The sequence below is a fragment of the Mytilus californianus genome, unplaced genomic scaffold, assembly GCF_021869535.1.
Source record: "Mytilus californianus isolate M0D057914Y unplaced genomic scaffold, xbMytCali1.0.p SCAF_6, whole genome shotgun sequence".
Classification (NCBI taxonomy): domain Eukaryota; kingdom Metazoa; phylum Mollusca; class Bivalvia; order Mytilida; family Mytilidae; genus Mytilus; species Mytilus californianus.
The window spans coordinates 12,808,186-12,826,163 of record NW_026262712.1 but is presented as its reverse complement, the minus strand read 5'-3'; the positions used below and the strand labels follow the sequence as shown (position 1 = coordinate 12,826,163).

Below are 17,978 nucleotides of genomic sequence, written 5' to 3'. Positions count from 1 at the left end.
TGGAGGATTTTTTCTAAATTCTACGAAATGGTAATAGAATAATAGATTGAATAATTCCAAACAAAAACAAGATAAAAAACAATTTGTTGTTTTATAAACTCATGATATAATTTGTAGGATGAAATTTTATCGACAATTAGCACATTTTTCCTTTGATCTTACTACCTAATATTTACAATATCAAGGACAGGACTTGATACTCGAAAGTACTGGGCAATAACGTCATGCATCAGTGCAGTAACGTCACATTATCTTGTCCGCTTCAATTTATAAATAAAATGCATGCGACTTCATTCATACAGACAAACAACGAAGCCCAACATTTTGTACGCATAAAAATAGTTTTACTTATTATTTCATTTTACTTCATATTTTTTACAATAAAAACATACATTTAAGACAGACAGAGTGGCAATAAAAATGCCATTATTCTATATGTATTTTAAAGTCATATGAAACGAGTGACTGGTGAAAAATAATGTTTATCCAATTCTTAAACCAATGCATGAATATATCATAAACTTAGTCCTCTATGCACGATTTTATCATTTTTGTCTCGCCTGCGACGAAAGTCGCAGAAAGTGAGACATAGGTATTACTATACGGCGGCGGCGACGGCGGCAACGGCTGCGTAAACTATTTGTATAAAGCTTTATATTTCAGAAGGTAGAAGACCTGGATGCTTCATACTTTGTATACAGATACCTTATGTTACGAACTTTCCGTCTGTCATATGTCCAATGTCCTTGACCTTATTTTCATGGTTCAGCGACTGCTTGAAAAAAAAGTTTAGTTTTTTTGTTATGTAAATTTCTCACTTATTATGAGTAATAGGATAACTATATTTGGTATATGGGTTCCTTGCAACGTCTACATGTCCATCAGACAGGGTTCACCTGACCTCAGCCTCATTTCATAGATCAGTGATCAAGGTTAAAGTTACGTGGTTAGGTCCGTTTCTCAGATACTACAAGCAGTAGGTCAGCTATATGTGGTGTATGGAATGATTATAAGGGATACATGTCAGTCTGGCAGGTTTCATCTGATGTTAAGTTTTTGTATTTTGGTCTGTTTTTCTAATACTATAAGCCATTGGTCAAACTATATTTGGTGTATGGAATGATTGTAAGGTGTACATGTCTGTCTGGCAGGTGTCATTTGTCCTTGACCTATTTTCATGGTTCATTGGTCAATGTTAAGTTTTTGTGTTTTGGTCTGTTTTTCTTATACTGTATGCAATAGGTCTACTATATTTGGTGTATGGAATGATTGCAAGGTGTACATGTCCAACTGGCAGGTGTCATCTGAACTTGACCTCATTTTCATGGTTCAGTGGCCAAAGTTAAGTTTTTGAGTTTTGGTCTTTTTTTCTAATACTATATGCAATAGGTCAACTATATTTGGTGTATGGAAATATTTTATGATGCACATGTCAGTCTCGCAGGCTTTATTTGACCTTGACCTCATTTTCACGGTTCATTGCTCAGTGTTAAGTTTTTGTGTTTTGGTCTGTTTTTCTTAAACTATATTTTTTGTATAGGATTGTAAGCTGTATATGTCTGTCTGGCAGGTATCATCTGACCTTGATCTCATTTTGTTGGTTCATTGGTCAATGTTAAGTTTTCATGGTTAAGTTTGTTTCTTGGATACTATAAGCAATAGGTCAAGTATATTTAATGCATAGGTTGATGGTAAGGTGTATATGTCTGCCTTGCATGGTTCATCTGACCTTGACCTCATTTTCATGGTTCATTGGTCAATGTTTAGTTTTCTTGGTTAAGTCTGTTTCTTAGAAACTATAAGCAATAGGTCAACTATATTTAGTGTATTGAATGCATGTAAGGTTGATAGTTGTAGTAAAGCTCAATATTTAGGACTATCAACATAATATCAATGGTTAGTAAAGAAGGCGAGACATTTCAGCGTGTGCACTCTTGTTTACGCAAATATATCGTATAATCGTCATTTTTTTTCTTTCTGTCTGTTATGATTTAACAAATATGGCTGCTCATTAAATGCTGTGTTTTGAAGCCGAAGTTTACCGATTGTCATCTTATAGTAAACAATCAACAAAAAGCATGGGTATTGAGCAGGTGTTTAACATGTACAATCAGATAATTGTTTATTTTAATGATAGATCCATGCGTATTGCGATCACTGCATTTTTACGAGGAGGGTCATGCTAAGGTCACTATGCATACGGAAAATATGTCGGCGAATTGCTTCCTGGAAGCAAGCAATTACAAATAAGTAAACTTCTTCTAAATGTGAACAAATTAAAGAATTTTCCTCAAAAAAAAGTATATGTACATAAGTTGTTTAATGAAAACTATTCATTTAGTTATAAAAAACATATGAATATTTCATATTTCATAGGTTTCATATGACTTTAAGATCTGTCCTTGAAATCTTTGGGTGTTATACTAATCCAAGACAATGTCAGCAGTTATATATTGTCATTGATAACTTTAATATCAATCCTGACCTCTGATGAGCCCCACAAAGTCACTGTTATCATGGTATAGAAAATTTCAATAAGCTTCACCAAATACCTTTCTATCAACTCTTATAACAGTCTCTGATTACTCAATTTAAAAAAAATGGTTGTTGCAGAAAATCACTGTTTCAGTTCCAAAATTTGTCAAAAAAGAGCCTCTGGTTTCATCAGTTTAGGAACTTGAAAGTAAAAAAAAGTTGCAAATGACATTACTATTTGTTTTAATACAAATGGTCTCAAATGTCTTGGAATCGGCAGTATTAATGTAAAATAATCTGTTGGCACAACCAGGAAAAGTAACTTTATAAGGAGCATAATGATAATAACTACAATAAAATCTTTGAATAATTATAGGTCAATGTATAAACTTAATCTGGAAATCATACACATTGTAATTTTTTTTGAAGGAGTTGTGCTTCTGATTTGGTGATTAGCTATGGGAAGGACGGCAAATTATTGAAGTTTTTAGGAATGCCGAATAACCATGATAAAGGAGCAGGACTTCTAAAAAACATTGTCAATAAAAAGATGGTGAGTACTTGAATATGTTTCAGTTTTTCAATTTTTCTGTTTCATGTTTTCAGTATAATTTCACAATATCTTGTGGGTTTGACTGTGAAAAAGTCTTAACTGTAATAAAATCTAGATTTTGTAAAGATCTGTAAAGTTTTTGTGAGAAAGTCTTAACTGTAATAAAATCTAGATTTTGTAAAGATCTGTAAAGTTTTTGATATGTATAAGTTAAACGTTTGATTTTGATTTTTCACAACAATAGTAGAAAATTTTGTGTTTTATTGGTTTTTATTATTTTACTGGGTGTCTTAGTAACTATGTTTTGTGTATGGAAATATTTGACGATTTGATATTTCCTAAAGTTCTGTCACCTGTAATGATAAAGAGCAAGAATTTGGCAATGCTGATTAAGCTGTCATATGTTATATATAAAAAGACAACCAGAGCTCATCACAAGATATTTATTGCAGCAGGTACTACCTCACAATAGCACCAATAAAAGCAATAAATATATACTTTAAGCATTTAGTATTATGTGTGCCGAACTATGTATTCATACAGTAAAAACAGAATCATGTATTATTGAAATCATACAAATGTTATATAAAATGTAGATTCACCTTGTCCCATGGTTTTAGACTATTTGAAATAAACTTTATATATTTGCTCATTTTCTTTATTGAAGAGTGTTGATGACCTAGTGTACATAGAAGTACAAGTCCTACAGGCCATTTTGAATTGTGGTGGAAGTCCAAATATTATTAGCAGCAAAGATCTCACAGTGCAGGAGTTTTCAAAGGGCACAACCAAACTGGGCGAAAATGCAAGAATTGGAAGTTTCGTTTTATACCTTGATGAAGAAGAAAACGTATGTATAAAACTCTACTTTGTGTGCAACTCTGTTGAACCTTTTAAAATCTCTCAGACCGGTAGCTTCATCAAAATCACTCTAATATTTAGAATAAAAAAAAAGTTTAATCACAAGCAATTAAAAAAATAATAATGTTGTACAGCTTTATCCATCATTTTGAAATAGTGTGCACACCATATCGCTACGAGACATAAATACCATAATAATTTACACAAGTATAACTTTATGTATATCATACTTTTATCTAACATTTTTAGTTATAATTTGTACATATAAAAAGAAGATGTGGTATGATTGCCAATGCGACAACTCTTCACAAGAGACCAAAAGACACAGAAATTAACAACTATAGCTCCCCGTACTGCCCTCAACAATGAGCAAAGCCCATACCCCATATACCCCATAGCTAGTCAGCTATAAAATTGTCCAAATTTTATTTTACATATTCTGTAATGATTAGAATTGAGAATGGAAATGTGGAATATGTCAAAGGGTTAACAACCTGACCACAGAGCAGATAACAGCCGAAAGCCACCAATGGGTCTTCAACACTATGAGAAAACCCAGCACCCAAACTGGGGCTTCAGGTCTCATTATTATGTTTTTTTGTGAAACATTATTCAGTATTTCCCATAATCCATAATTGTGTCTAAAATTCCATTATGTATTTACTGTATTCATTTATTCCAACTGTTACATACTGTACACGAATTAAAAGCTTCAACAAATACAGACTGGGATATTCATTTTAAAGATCCTTTTCACCCAAAACAGGAAAAAATGATTTCATTAATTACTGTCTGAGCACATTCAACATTGATTCATTTTAACATGGCCATAAGTAAATTTTTAGAACAACTGCAATCATGTGAACAGTTTGTCTGTATATCTGCAATTTATTTTGGCTTGGGTATCAATCAGTGTTGAACTATTTTTCAATCTATTCATATATGTATAATCACATTTGTTAAGAGCAGATTGTAGTCATATTATCACTGATGTATATCTGTTTTGAAAGCATGAGCCTGTTATCATTCAGACAGATTATATTGTTGTTTTTTTAATAACTAATGTTTAATTTTATTTCACAGGCTAAAATTGGAAAAGTTACAAAATTTCTGAGGTTGATGTGGAAGGGAAATTGTCACCCGGTTGTTTTTATCCAGAAGGTGATTCCAGTTCATCATAGTAATCAAAGACTGCAATATGTAACTACAACCGAGACAACATATTTTGTAAAACTAGTTAAATTGCAATCATTAATTCACACAGTACATGACTGTAAAGGAGGAAATTGCCATCTGAAGGAAGGAAATGTAACCAAAAGAATAGAACAGGAATACAGAAGTGTCAAAAGAACACACCTAAAACACTCTACACAGCATAATGTATATATCATCAACAAATACAGATTAACACATTCTGTGGATAAATTTGTTTTTTAAATTTGGTTCTTTAGAACAACATGCAGTACCAAATCAGAATTAATTATAAAAAAGAAGATGTGGTATGACTGCCAAAAGGACAACTCGTCACAAGAGACCAAGTGACACTGACATTAACAACTGTAGGTCACCGTACAGCCTTCAACAATGAGCAAAGTAAATACCTTCATGTACAGTCATGTATTGTGTGAATAGGATATTAAAGAATAATGAATGAAAATAAAAATGTAACACATCAGCAAACGACAACCACTGAATAACAGCTGTATTTGAACTCCCTTTCTGAAATCTGACATATATATTTGTAAGCTTTTTTTCCTTTAATCGCATTAATTATTTATCCAATTTTTCAGGTTGGGTGTTTCAATGATCCTCCTTATCACCCAGTAATATCCCTTTCAAAATGCTGTAGGAAAGTTTTATATAATAGTTTATTAAGAAAAATATCTTGGAAACAATCACATTAGTCATACTAGTGATCATCTTTTAACCCTTAAAACTGTAATTGATAAAGCATTTAAATAAATAATTAAGTAAATAATTAATTTTAAGAAGTCATTCAAAACTGTTAGCAGAGACTCTTCCGCAGATTAACTTTTTAAGACTTAAACTGTCCCTCTTGTCAATTTAACAGCATTGGCTGAACTTGGTATGTATCCTGTTTTAATAAATAGAAGCCCTGAAATTGTCTATTGGCTTTTGGTTGCATGTAAAAATTGACTATAATTGTTTACTTAAGAGACATATATAATTAAAGTTTGCACATGTTGCAAGTAGGCAGAGGGTTTGCAATAACAAATTAAGAGTCATTAGCTTAATTTTTTACATGTTTTTTTGGAAAATCAAAACAATTTTTTATAGACAGTAACTTCAGTCTATTGTATACATGCAATATATACTATACTTAATGATAGATATTGGAAATATTGGAAATAAAATGTTTATTGTTATATTGATTCAATTATCTGTAATAAGGTAAGAATTCATAGATGATTTAAGGTGGCTGTCCTTCTCCATCTTGTATTTTGAAGTAGCAGATAACTATTGATCTAGATCTTTAATGAAATGAGCAAAGTTTTAAAGAAGTATGTAATTTATGTGTAAGACTTTTCAATGTTAATATAGAAAATTGTGTGTTTTATTATATTTTGGGTGTGTTTTTTATGAAAAAAATACACCAACATTATGTTTGTTTGATTCATACTTTTTCAATTTTGTCACACAAGGGGAGATAACTCAGATAAAGTGATTCATTAAAATTGAAAGTGTTGTGCATTTACCTATGTTAATATGTAGCAAGAAAACAAGTCTGGTGACCCAATTTTTTTCTTTTTATTATCTGAAAGCATGTTAATTATTAGAGCTATCCTCTCACATCTTATTTTAAAATTCTGTAGTGTAGTTTTCTTTTCACAAGCAATTGGATTTTCCATGCATAATCTGTACAAAATCTGACAATTTTTCAAAACCTGTTGTGTGAGTATATAATGGACAAAAACAAATAAACTACATTTTGACAAATTATTAAAAATTCCTAACAATTATAATTAAGATCACCCCCTTCCAATCCAGCTTAAAAACAATTACAAATAAGAATTTGCTACTGAATTCATTTCACAATTATATGTACAAAATGCATTGAAAATAGTTCTGTATTTTATAAATGAGACTGATAAAGTTGTATTCAAATTTGTATATTTTTGTACAAGGATAATTCTTGGTTTGATTTGTAGATAGAGATGTTGAAATAATTAGAATCATTGTTAAATCCATTTGTAATATGTACAAAACTAGAAATACTTTGTTTTCATAATTAATCATTTTGTTGTATATGTACCTCAGAGTGAGACCACTAAAAACATTAACAAAATATTAATGTTAAAAAAGTATCTTTTTTACCATAAGATTTTAAAGGGGATATATAGTCATACATACAAGTGCTAGTAAAAATATTGTCCTGTGAATGTGTTTAAAATATTCATTGTGAAATTTGGTTAGCATTTGTGAATTTTTGTATTTCAAACCAGTAAAATATTTATATTCTTATTCTAATTCTTCTTCAATAATTATTTTTACTTTTTGGTTGATTATGTCAAAATGGCAATAATTAGTGCATACACTTAATTATTTTAAACTGTAAATGTACAAAAGAAGATGTGGTATGATTGCCAATGAGACAACTCTCCACAAGAGACCAAAATAACACAGAAATTAACAACTATAGGTCAACGTACGGCCTTCAACAATGAGCAAAGCCCATACCGCATAGTCAGCTATAAAAGGCCCCGAAATGACAATGTAAAACAATTCAAACGAGACAACTAACGGCCTTATTTATATTAAAAAATGAACAAAAAACCAATATGTAACACATAAACAAACGACAACCACTGAATTACAGGCTCCTGACTTGGGACAGGCACATACATTATATCTGTAAGCACATTATATATAAAATTAGCCTCAGTCAGATCAAATGAATTTCAGGTGAATTTCATGTGAGTTAGGTCATGTGAAATTCACGTGAGTCAGATCACGTGAAATTTATGTGAGTGAAATCACGTGAATTTCACGTGAGTGAGTTAACGTGAATTTCACGTGAAAAAAAGTTTATGTGAAATTCACATGAATTTCACATGAGTTTCACGTTAACAAGTTCACGTTAAATTCACGTAAGTCAGATCATGTGAGTTTCACGTGAATTTCATGTGAATTTCACGTGAAAACTGTTCACGTGAAATTCACATGAAAAATTCACGTGATATTCACGTGAGCAAAAATTCACGTGAAATTCATGTGAAACTCACGTGAATTTTACGTGACTTTCACGTGAAATTCACGTGAACAAAATTTGCCTGTGTACTATACAAAACTTTCAAAAAAGCTCATTTTTAGATCACGTCTTTATTTCTTTTTTAATTCAGCTATAGTTTAACCCCAAAAAGATGTTTCGCAACCAGAATTATTTTTTGTCTGTTGATGTTAGTCAATAGGTACAAGTGTTCGTTTCAACGTTTATTTCGTCAAAAAACATCAACGGAAACTGTTTATTTTAAACTTGAAAAATATAGTTCTACAAGGCAATATTGACAATAGAGACAATGCAAGTGACTGTATCCTGTTTGCTAGACAAGAGCCTATGCACCATATTATTGCGATATATTAGCCAATTCAACTGTGTAGTTTAACATAGGAAATGACATTCACAATGAACTACGATAGGGATATCAGCACATCATCAGTAACGGTATGTAGAAGCGTTATTTTGTTATACAATACGTATCAAGAAATCATCATTTGATTGGAAACCTTAGCGACACGGAGAAATATAGTCTCACCAATTTATCTTGTTCGTTAGTGGTACCTATCATGTGTAGAACAAACAATTAGAACAATGAATTCTAATATGAAATGTTTGTTTTCGCTTTGTAAACAACACTGTGAAAATATTGAAAATTTGTCAACATATCTATTATAAGCTCAGACTCATCGATGTAGTTAATAACTAGTGTTACAATATACCTCCTAGGAAATCCATATTTAAAGCAAGCAATGGAAAACGCTTTGCCGATTTCGCAGTTGTAAAAACTGCAATGCAGAACTTTTATACCTATGCGATACAAAACAAATAGAATTCATGCAGTTGAGCTCGGTAAAATTTACCTAATCAAAATGAAATATAATTCCGCGAAATTCTATTAGTGCTTTTGGCGCATTAAGGTGCATCAAAACATGACGTCATACGAATGAAAACTCTTTAAGTGAATGTTTTTTCCGTCACGTAAATCATCAAAATTCGGATAGTATTACAATGAAATGCAGTTTTGGAGTAGATGTAGCTTCATTTTATATTATATTGCATTGCTCGAACAAGTTACTGATATCATCATGTCAACATGGCGGCTCCTTATGTGTATTTGACGGTAACCTGCGAGAAATAAATGTAAATTAAAAATGGAAAATGGTGAGGTTGAGAATAAAAAGAATTAAACACACTTTTTTTAGCTGTTATATAAGAAAGCGTTTTATTAGAAATACATGTATCCAGCTTTATCTAACGAGGTCTAAAATAGAACGGTCACATAGACGGCAAGTCCATCCACGTCTGCGACCTCATATCTGTTTAATATTTAACAGAATGGAAAGTTATCTGCTTATATCCTTTACAGCAAACACTCAAAGGCAAACAACGGAACTATAACTTTTAATGTTTAATCTTCCATTATATCCTGACAATATGCATATTTTACTATAGAAGTTCAAAATATAAAGAAAAAGATAATCATATCTAATAAGAGAAAATATTATTCAAGACGTGAGACTATCAAGTGTTGTGTCCCAAGAAGTTCAATAGATTTTGAGAAGTGTATTTTATTATAATTTACTTATGTTTGATTCCTGGTATTCTCTAAATGCATTTATCTTTTACAATATTTGTTTTCAAGAATCGTGTCACTGTTAACATTTCCTTAATATAAACCATTCCTAAATATCCACTGTTGAAGATAACCACTGCGGAGTACAGCATAACACAAGAAATGCAGTTATGAAACGTTTTATGATTATAAAGATAAGTAAACCATACAATAAATATTATAATTATAAGATATTTTATTAACCAATCATGGTGCCCAAAATTTGAGCTATACAATAAAATGAATTACAAAAAAAGCAAAGTAATTGATTTAAATGCTCAGGGGGATTATAGTATATTTTAAAGAAACATGTACACACTATAAAACCAAGTAATTCAATTATAAAAAAAGAGGTCATTGTTAAAACATAAGTAATTTGGAAGCCACTGCGACCTCATCAAGTAGTTTTCATTTGTTTTTAACTGAGAATTTAAAGTAGACTGATGTTGTGATCTTATCAGAACAGGACTTTTTAAAAAGGAAACGAAGTTCATCTTAAAATACCTTCTTACATAACTCAAACTTGTTTGTACCAGTGAGAAAAAAATGTATGTTAGTGTATAAATGAATTTCAATGTTTTCAACACTACCGTTTGTTCAAGAGAACAAAATTAGACCAAGGTAATCTTTAAACAATTGTAGAACTTTGTGTATTCCATCTACACGTTTTACAAATAACTTCACTTACTATTTTAAGTGAAAGGACAGCAGTTTCATTCGTTATATCAAACATAAGCATTCTTGAAATATTGATTACACAGTCTGTTCAGATTAAATGACTAACACATGTCTGGATTTAATTTATTTAAAAAGGCTGTAAGGCACTTGGACGACTATACATAACATTGTCTTATTTTTGCAGTATAAAGAGAAATTCTAAAACCAAATCATTTGGTTTAATTACTTCTTTTTTAAATAATCCTAGAACCTTCTTTCTTTCTCTTTAGGAATTGTTGTGACCTTGACTACACCTCATTTCTTCCATTTTATTCATGACGCTTCTTGGTTCTTCTTCTTAACTTTGAAATGCAAATCCTCAGAGAAAGAACTGTTCTTAAATTAATTCCAAGGGAAATAACTGTTCATCTGTAAATATTCTAACCATTTGATAATGGGTTAAGGTTACAGTAGTAGTTTACCAATGTTGCAACCTCACAAATAAGTCTGGAAATGTCATGGTTGATGAAATATTCATTATATCAATACGTTATTGATTTCAAAATTCTGAGTTCACTACTGATATACAATAGTACTTTCGGTAACTTTTTTTTCCCTTTTTTTATTTTGCATATTAGTTCAGTTAATCGCAACTTATTTAACTGTCATCTCTAGTTGACATAATATAACGTGTTGGATTTTACACTTCTTTTTGCAGTTTTGTTACGACTCAGGTGAACCTTAAATAAGAAAAAAAGAAACACATATAATTAACATTGACTTTGTCATTTCTCTAGTCTCGAGTCAAGCGAAACCAGTAAGTTTAGATTTTGAAACTTTGAGAAAATTGACCAACAAATAGTAGCGAAATGTCATAATACCAAGTATAACGGATATGTTTAGAGTTAAGATTGTATTTTGTGTATGATAGTTTATAGTTTTGGTGGGGTTCGTGTTGCTTATTCTTTAGTTTTCTATGCTGTGTCGTGTGTACTATTGTTTGTCTGTTTGTCTTTTTCATTTTTAGCCATGGCGTTGTCAGTTTATTTTCGATTTATGAGTTTGACTGTCCCTCTGGTATCTTTCGTCCCTCTTTTATAGAATTACATGTTCGGAGAAATATCTTTACGCGTTTCAGGGTACACATTTATAAATCATTGATATGGTCATATTTATAAATTAACTGTTTACAAAACTTTGGAATTTTTGATTTAGTAAGGCTTTTCTACCCCAAGAATAGATAACCTTATCTGTGTTTTAGGAATTTTGGTCCTCAATGCTCTTCAACTACGAACTTTTTGGGCCACGAGCGTCACTGTTTAGTCTTTTGTAGACGAAACGCGCGTCTGGCGTAAATACAAAATTTAATCCTGGTATCTATGATGAGTTTTTTTAATACTATAGCACATGTAGCATACATATGACCACACAAATATTCAACTTTGCATAAGGTATCTACATACAAATACAAAAACACTTTCGTGATTTTTTTAAATGACATTCTATTTTTGTTTTTCTATGTCATCTCCAATTGTTCTTAAATACGTTTTAGAAATTATTAATTTGTTGTGTTTTGGGACGTTGACGAGATTGCACACGTGTTTAGGAAAATACAAGATTCAGTCAAACGAGCTGGTATACCAAACAACACAAAACACTGAAATATAACTCGTTACGTCAACGATATTTGTTTTACTCAATAAAAATGATTGATTTAGATATACTTTTACTTATAATACAAGTGTCAATGAACTATGTGTTGCAATAATATAATCAACATGCTATGCTTACCTTTCGATCTGAATTGATATTTCAGTTTTTTGTATGACATTTGAACTGTATTCCACCACTCCATTTCAATCTATAAAGGAAAGAAGAACAGATCTTTGATATTTGGCGCTCGTTCATGCCTTATATGTATATAACATGCATATTGCAATATATGATGTTTGGTTGCTCTTTGTTCAATGACTACAGGAATAGGAGCTACAGCATTGTTAATTGTTTGTTCATCATAACATGATAAGGAGAATGGGTAATATTCATTCAGATTATTACTAAGTGCAAACTAGCGATACTTTAAAGTTTAATTAAAGGAACACACCCATTAGTTTGTTTTGAGATGTTCTGAATCCAGCGTGTGACCTTATTTTATTTTGATTTGAGATCTTATCAATAAAACTTACACATCAATGCATTTCCCTGATCGTTTCAGCTATCTAATAATTTGACTACAGTCTGTGAAATTAGGAATAATTCATGAAATCGAAAAGATACGAACTTAAACTTTTTTTAACTATAACATATCTTTAGACTTAACGAGTTTGCCTTTAGCACAAAAAACTGTCGACACTTTGTTAAAGGAATATAAGCTGCGTTACCAATATCATTTACACTAAAACTGTACAGATCGCTCGCATATTTATCGCTCCGTACAAAATGAAACAAATCAAGTACGCTGAATTCAATTGAACAATAATATATTTACGGTCTAAGGTTATATATGTTTGGGATTGTTTATGTTTTACAATGACCGGTTTAAAATGTTGGTACATATAGTATGACTGCATGAATGAGCAAGTGAGCTATTGCCTTCATTTTGATACAACTAGAAACAAACCGCATTGTATTTAAAAAAACAATTGTCCCTTTCTATTCCGAATTTCATATTCTAAAAAATACTCTGCTAAATTTGGGTGACACCACATTCTATCACTTTGAATATAAAATCATCTATTTGACGTACCCAAGCATAATGTAACAATAAGTGAAAGTGTTTGACAACACATCAATGTGACAATCAATTTGAACTTCCACAAATATAGCCCACTGTTCGAATTTCGACAACAACAACACTAAAATAGCAGTTCAAGATATGTCAGTTGAACATTTCCGGATGACGTGGCTTTAATGCCTCAATTTGATTCGGGAAAAAATTGGGTTTTAAGTTTATTGTGGTGATCTGTTTTTGTATATAAAATTATAGAATTTGATAAGAACAATAATGTTAGCATGTTGATAAAAATTAGCAAAAAATACCAGTACTACTGAAGAACTTATCATATAATTTACCTGTGTTGAGTTTACTTCCATGATATATACCCGTGTTATGTTGCTGTTTCTAAGTTTTTTAATCTAACACTGACGTCAATCTGGTATTCACGGCGCTGCATCACACTCAGATGAAATGTATAATAATGAACAATAATAGATTTATTGATGTACTCTAAGAGTTTGTTTTTTTTATTTTCATTTCTTTACGTGTTTCTTGGCTTAAAAACAAAAGTTCAATTTTTAAAGTAGATAAAACAAAATCAATTTTTTCGAACAGCGAGATTTGGTGAAATAAATCGATTTTATGAAACATAATCATAAACAGCAATATAAGTGAGTTCTCTCAGTTAAATATAAAACCACATGAATAAATTTTGATACTGAGAGGACAAAGTAATATATGTTTTAGAATAATGCCACATTTAAATTTGGGTTACAATTACGTACCTCTAGATCGGTCTAATAATTTCATTAATAGCAATTTCATTCGTAATAAAGGTTACTTACTTGCTTATTAAATTTTTTTGTTAAAATTTGTTACGCTATTAATAATGACAGATAAATGACCTTAGTCAATGAAATTTAAAAAAAAAAGTAATAAATGAAAGAGATTGAAGAAATAATAAGTATTTACAACATACAACAACATATATCAATATAAATACATTTTTATCAATGAAGACAATACCGATCTTAAAGAATACAAATTGTATTGTAACTTAAAAGTAATAGCATTTAATAAGCATTGGGCATGGGATGCATAGAAGCTACATTAGGGTGAAACTACACATGCACATTTGGTTAGTCAACACAACAAGACATACATGTATATATATATATATATATATATATATATATATATATACTAAATAAAAAGCTAAATATATGAAAAATTAAGAAGCAACTAGCAAATAGAAATAAACGATATAATCACATGTAGGAAAATAATAAATCATGAGATACCTTTAAAATTGTGACATAATATGTAATATATCAAATAATTGAATGATTTACTTCAATTTTCGAGTACTAGTGTTTTAGTTATGACCCTTAACAACTGAGTATAAACGGATTCCTTTTTTAAACGATTGTCTTTGTACATGTAAAACATTATATTTCGTTACGTTTATTGCATATAATCAAAATATCCTTTGTCTTTATTCCTTCAACCACAAAATGCATCCATACATTACTACACATGTTTAACGAAATTACATACAGTATCTGAATAAAGAGTTTGTGTTCATATTTAATTAAAAAAATGGTAAATACATTTTGTACTTAAAATATATAAAAACGTATGCTTCGATATCGAAATTAATCCAAATTGCATTTAGGTAACAGCACAAAAGACGTTATATATAACAATAACATTAATCATGTTAACTTTAATTTATTTATTGGTCATGTTGATGTTTAATTGCCTATATGTATTTGGTTCTCTTGAAATTACTGACTAACTTTATAACTGTGTTCACATGCATACTAACTTTCAATTAATGACACTTCACAATTATTAATCGAAAATTGTAAGTAACGAATTGTAAAGATCAAATAATGTAGATGTAAAAGATGTCACGTCAATCTCTACCTGTATACACCCACATTGCATATATTCGGATTTAAAGACTAGGAAAATGTAAGATAATCTCAAATGTATGCAATTCTTGATATAGTTGTATCATTATTAATTACTATATAATAAAATAAGTCTCTCTATGAAATAGCTTTTTGTAAAACATTTTTAGAAATAATTATTTACATACCTGACTGATTAAACACAAATATACTTTCAATCCTACTGGTATCGGTATACAGAACAGTCGGTGTGGATCCTGGTGTTTTAGCCACCATTAATAATTGTTTATTATCACCATAAAATATATTGCTTCCAAGGACACCAATAGCCATTTTGTTGCCAGCAGAATTTGTCGAAAGAATAGTTTTTACATCAGAGCCATCGAATGTAGCTGTTTTCATGTCACCATTGTCATTTATAATCCAATACAGTATTTGTTCGTCAGTGTCTACAATTTTGGAAGAAATGTTTGAAAATTTGTGTATCTATTATACTCAGAATAACCATACATTGTCTCGAAATATCAATGCTATTTTTTTACAAGGCTTAGAAAAGGGTAGAGCTGAGCATTTCTACCTGTATCGAGCCGATCACAAAAAGAAAACATTGATATTTCGAGACAATGCATGGTTATTCTTTAGATACTGCAATTTTTATAAACCATCATTTTTCAATTTAGAGTTGACGAAGTAAAATTTCTGCGAACATGTATGTTTTATTGATGTCATAAATAAAACTCTACGGAAACGCATTGTCAACGTCATAAACAAGGTGATATACGGTCATTGACTGTATATCACATATGAATATACGGTCAATGCAATTTGACTGCTCAAAGAGCACAGCTACAGTATATATTAAATATATATGTAACTGTATCGCAGTTTTGTTTGTTTTAAATCTGGTATTAACTTTACGACTGATGTATTCAGATGAACAGTGAAGTAGTGACCAAAGAAATGTTTACGATTTTTTTTAATGTTGTTTTAAATGTAAAAAAAATACATTTGATCAGCCTTATTATGTTCTATACAAAAAATAAACATCGCCATCTTATTTTTTTGTTTTTCTGTATTTTAACACCAAAAACAAATTTTAGCAGAGACTATGTAATACCTTCAAGTACATTAATAAACAGCAGAGCTTTTATTGCGGTTCTGATTTTTTACCGACATTTGTATGAGATTATTCTATTTTTCTACCAGCAGAACTGCTTCCGTTGAGGCAGGTTTGTCCGTCCATTGTTGGTACTGTTTTGTTTTTAAATTAACATATTTTACAGATAGATAGACAGTTGGACTGTCACAATTTAGCAACACTACAACAAAGCTAACTCATAACAACGTACCTATGTCCATGCAATAAACATGTGATGATACAAAGTTAACGATCGTCTCATTTTCAAGTAAATCCAATCTACACTTTAATATTCCTATATCTGTCTCAACTATATACATCCATCTCAAAGTCAAATCAAAGTTTGGGCATCTAAAACATTGAAGTTGAAGGACCAGTTTGTGTTTGTTAACATATGTGTTGTTATTATATTTGTAAACAGTTATAAGATATCTGGACAATGCCACATACGGATTATGATAAACGAAACATTCGATGACCCCTTTAATAAACGCAACAATAGTATACCGCTGTGCAGCAGTCATAAATCGAATAAGAGAAAACAAATCTAGGTTATAAACTAAAACCGAGGGAAACATATCAGCTATTAGAGGAAAACTGTGGAACTACAGAAACGTTGAACTGCAACATAAAAACAGACTTCAAATCATACATTATTTTGCTTAATTTAAAAGAGTAAATTGAGCGTACTAGGTCGACTAAAATTTTAAAAAAGTTGGAGCGTCTTATATTTTGATTTTAAGAGAAAAAAAAACTACTGTTGTATGTTGCAAAGCGTCATCGTCAAATAAGCGTAATTTTTTAACCTTAGAGAGACATATTATTTAACATAAAATGCTATCTTCGGCGAGCTTGCTTTTACATCCGAAACAAAAAACAGAGGCATAATTTCACTTTGAGTGCTACTGCCAAAGAGATGTCATGAAGACAAAATTTCTTTATCTCAATGACTCTTGATTCCAAGGAATATTTGTATTTAGCAATATGAGAATAAACTCTGATAATATCATTGCATTGTTGATTCCACAGTAACTTATAAAAATACATGAAAAATTCAAATACTGTTTTATGCATATTAAAACAAAAGAATATATTTAATGGAAACCAAAGCAATAAATCTGCAGGACATATATTAAGGCAATTATTATAAAACTTCAATTTCGTAATAAATGTGCATACCTCAGTTTTTTTCATTATATACCAGAAGATCCACGTCAAACATGTATAACAAACTAAGATGTGCATGTTATATCACTTATATAGGATAGACCAAGTCAGGAATACGACAGTTGTTGTCCATTCGTTTTTGATGTGTTTTGTCATTTGATTTTGTAATGTGATTAGGGACTTTCCGATTTTATTTTCCTCGGAGTTCAGTATTTTTGTGATTTTAATTTTAATTTTTATGTTTATATAGGTTTAACATAATCTAAGATATTTTGTAATATATGAGTTCTTGATTAGGCTCCTTTATACATAATTTAATTCATTTTCTGTTAATCAAATTAGTCATTTCCATCACATTGAATCCACATGCATTATTTGGCATTGTTTATTGTTAGTTTTGTAATAAAGTATCTTCCAACTAATTTTGTTGTAGTTCCGTAGTGATATGCGAGATAATGATACTGATAGGAATGCTCTTATAACACAATACTCCGATTTTTTACGAAGAGCAGATATATTCTAAGCTATCAATTTCTTTATACCAACGTGTGTGATTGTGCGATTTAGAGAAATCAACTTTGCGTGTGCATTAGATAGATAATTTATTCTCTAAAAAACTAAATACAAGTTTACAGAGAAACAT

At 30.4% G+C, this 17,978-nt stretch overlaps 1 protein-coding gene and 1 long non-coding RNA gene across 2 annotated transcripts; one reads left to right on the top strand and one right to left on the bottom strand.

Moving 5' to 3' along the window:
• Nucleotides 1-6,401, top strand: LOC127705456 (uncharacterized). Its single transcript, XM_052209780.1, has 4 exons — nucleotides 1-30; nucleotides 2,905-3,028; nucleotides 3,696-3,878; nucleotides 4,973-6,401. Exons 2-4 carry the CDS (start codon nucleotides 2,969-2,971, stop codon nucleotides 5,324-5,326), a joined length of 597 nt encoding a protein of 198 aa, XP_052065740.1. The 5' UTR covers nucleotides 1-30; nucleotides 2,905-2,968; the 3' UTR covers nucleotides 5,327-6,401.
• A 3,512-nt stretch (nucleotides 6,402-9,913) lies between these two features.
• On the bottom strand, nucleotides 9,914-14,153 carry LOC127705917 (uncharacterized). The gene is made up of 3 exons (XR_007984112.1): nucleotides 13,471-14,153; nucleotides 12,190-12,259; nucleotides 9,914-11,138 (listed from the first exon to the last, which is right to left on the bottom strand). It is a non-coding gene; the product is annotated as an uncharacterized LOC127705917 (long non-coding RNA).
• Nucleotides 14,154-17,978: the final 3,825 nt, after the last annotated feature.

Bases quoted from the DNA above. Each gene is read 5' to 3' on its own strand.
- LOC127705456 (XM_052209780.1), top strand. From the start codon at position 2,969: ATGCCGAATAACCATGATAAAGGAGCAGGACTTCTAAAAAACATTGTC. The intron at 3,029-3,695 runs GTGAGTACTTGA...TCTTTATTGAAG, and splicing joins ACATTGTCAATAAAAAGATG to AGTGTTGATGACCTAGTGTA. The intron at 3,879-4,972 runs GTATGTATAAAA...TTTATTTCACAG, and splicing joins ACCTTGATGAAGAAGAAAAC to GCTAAAATTGGAAAAGTTAC.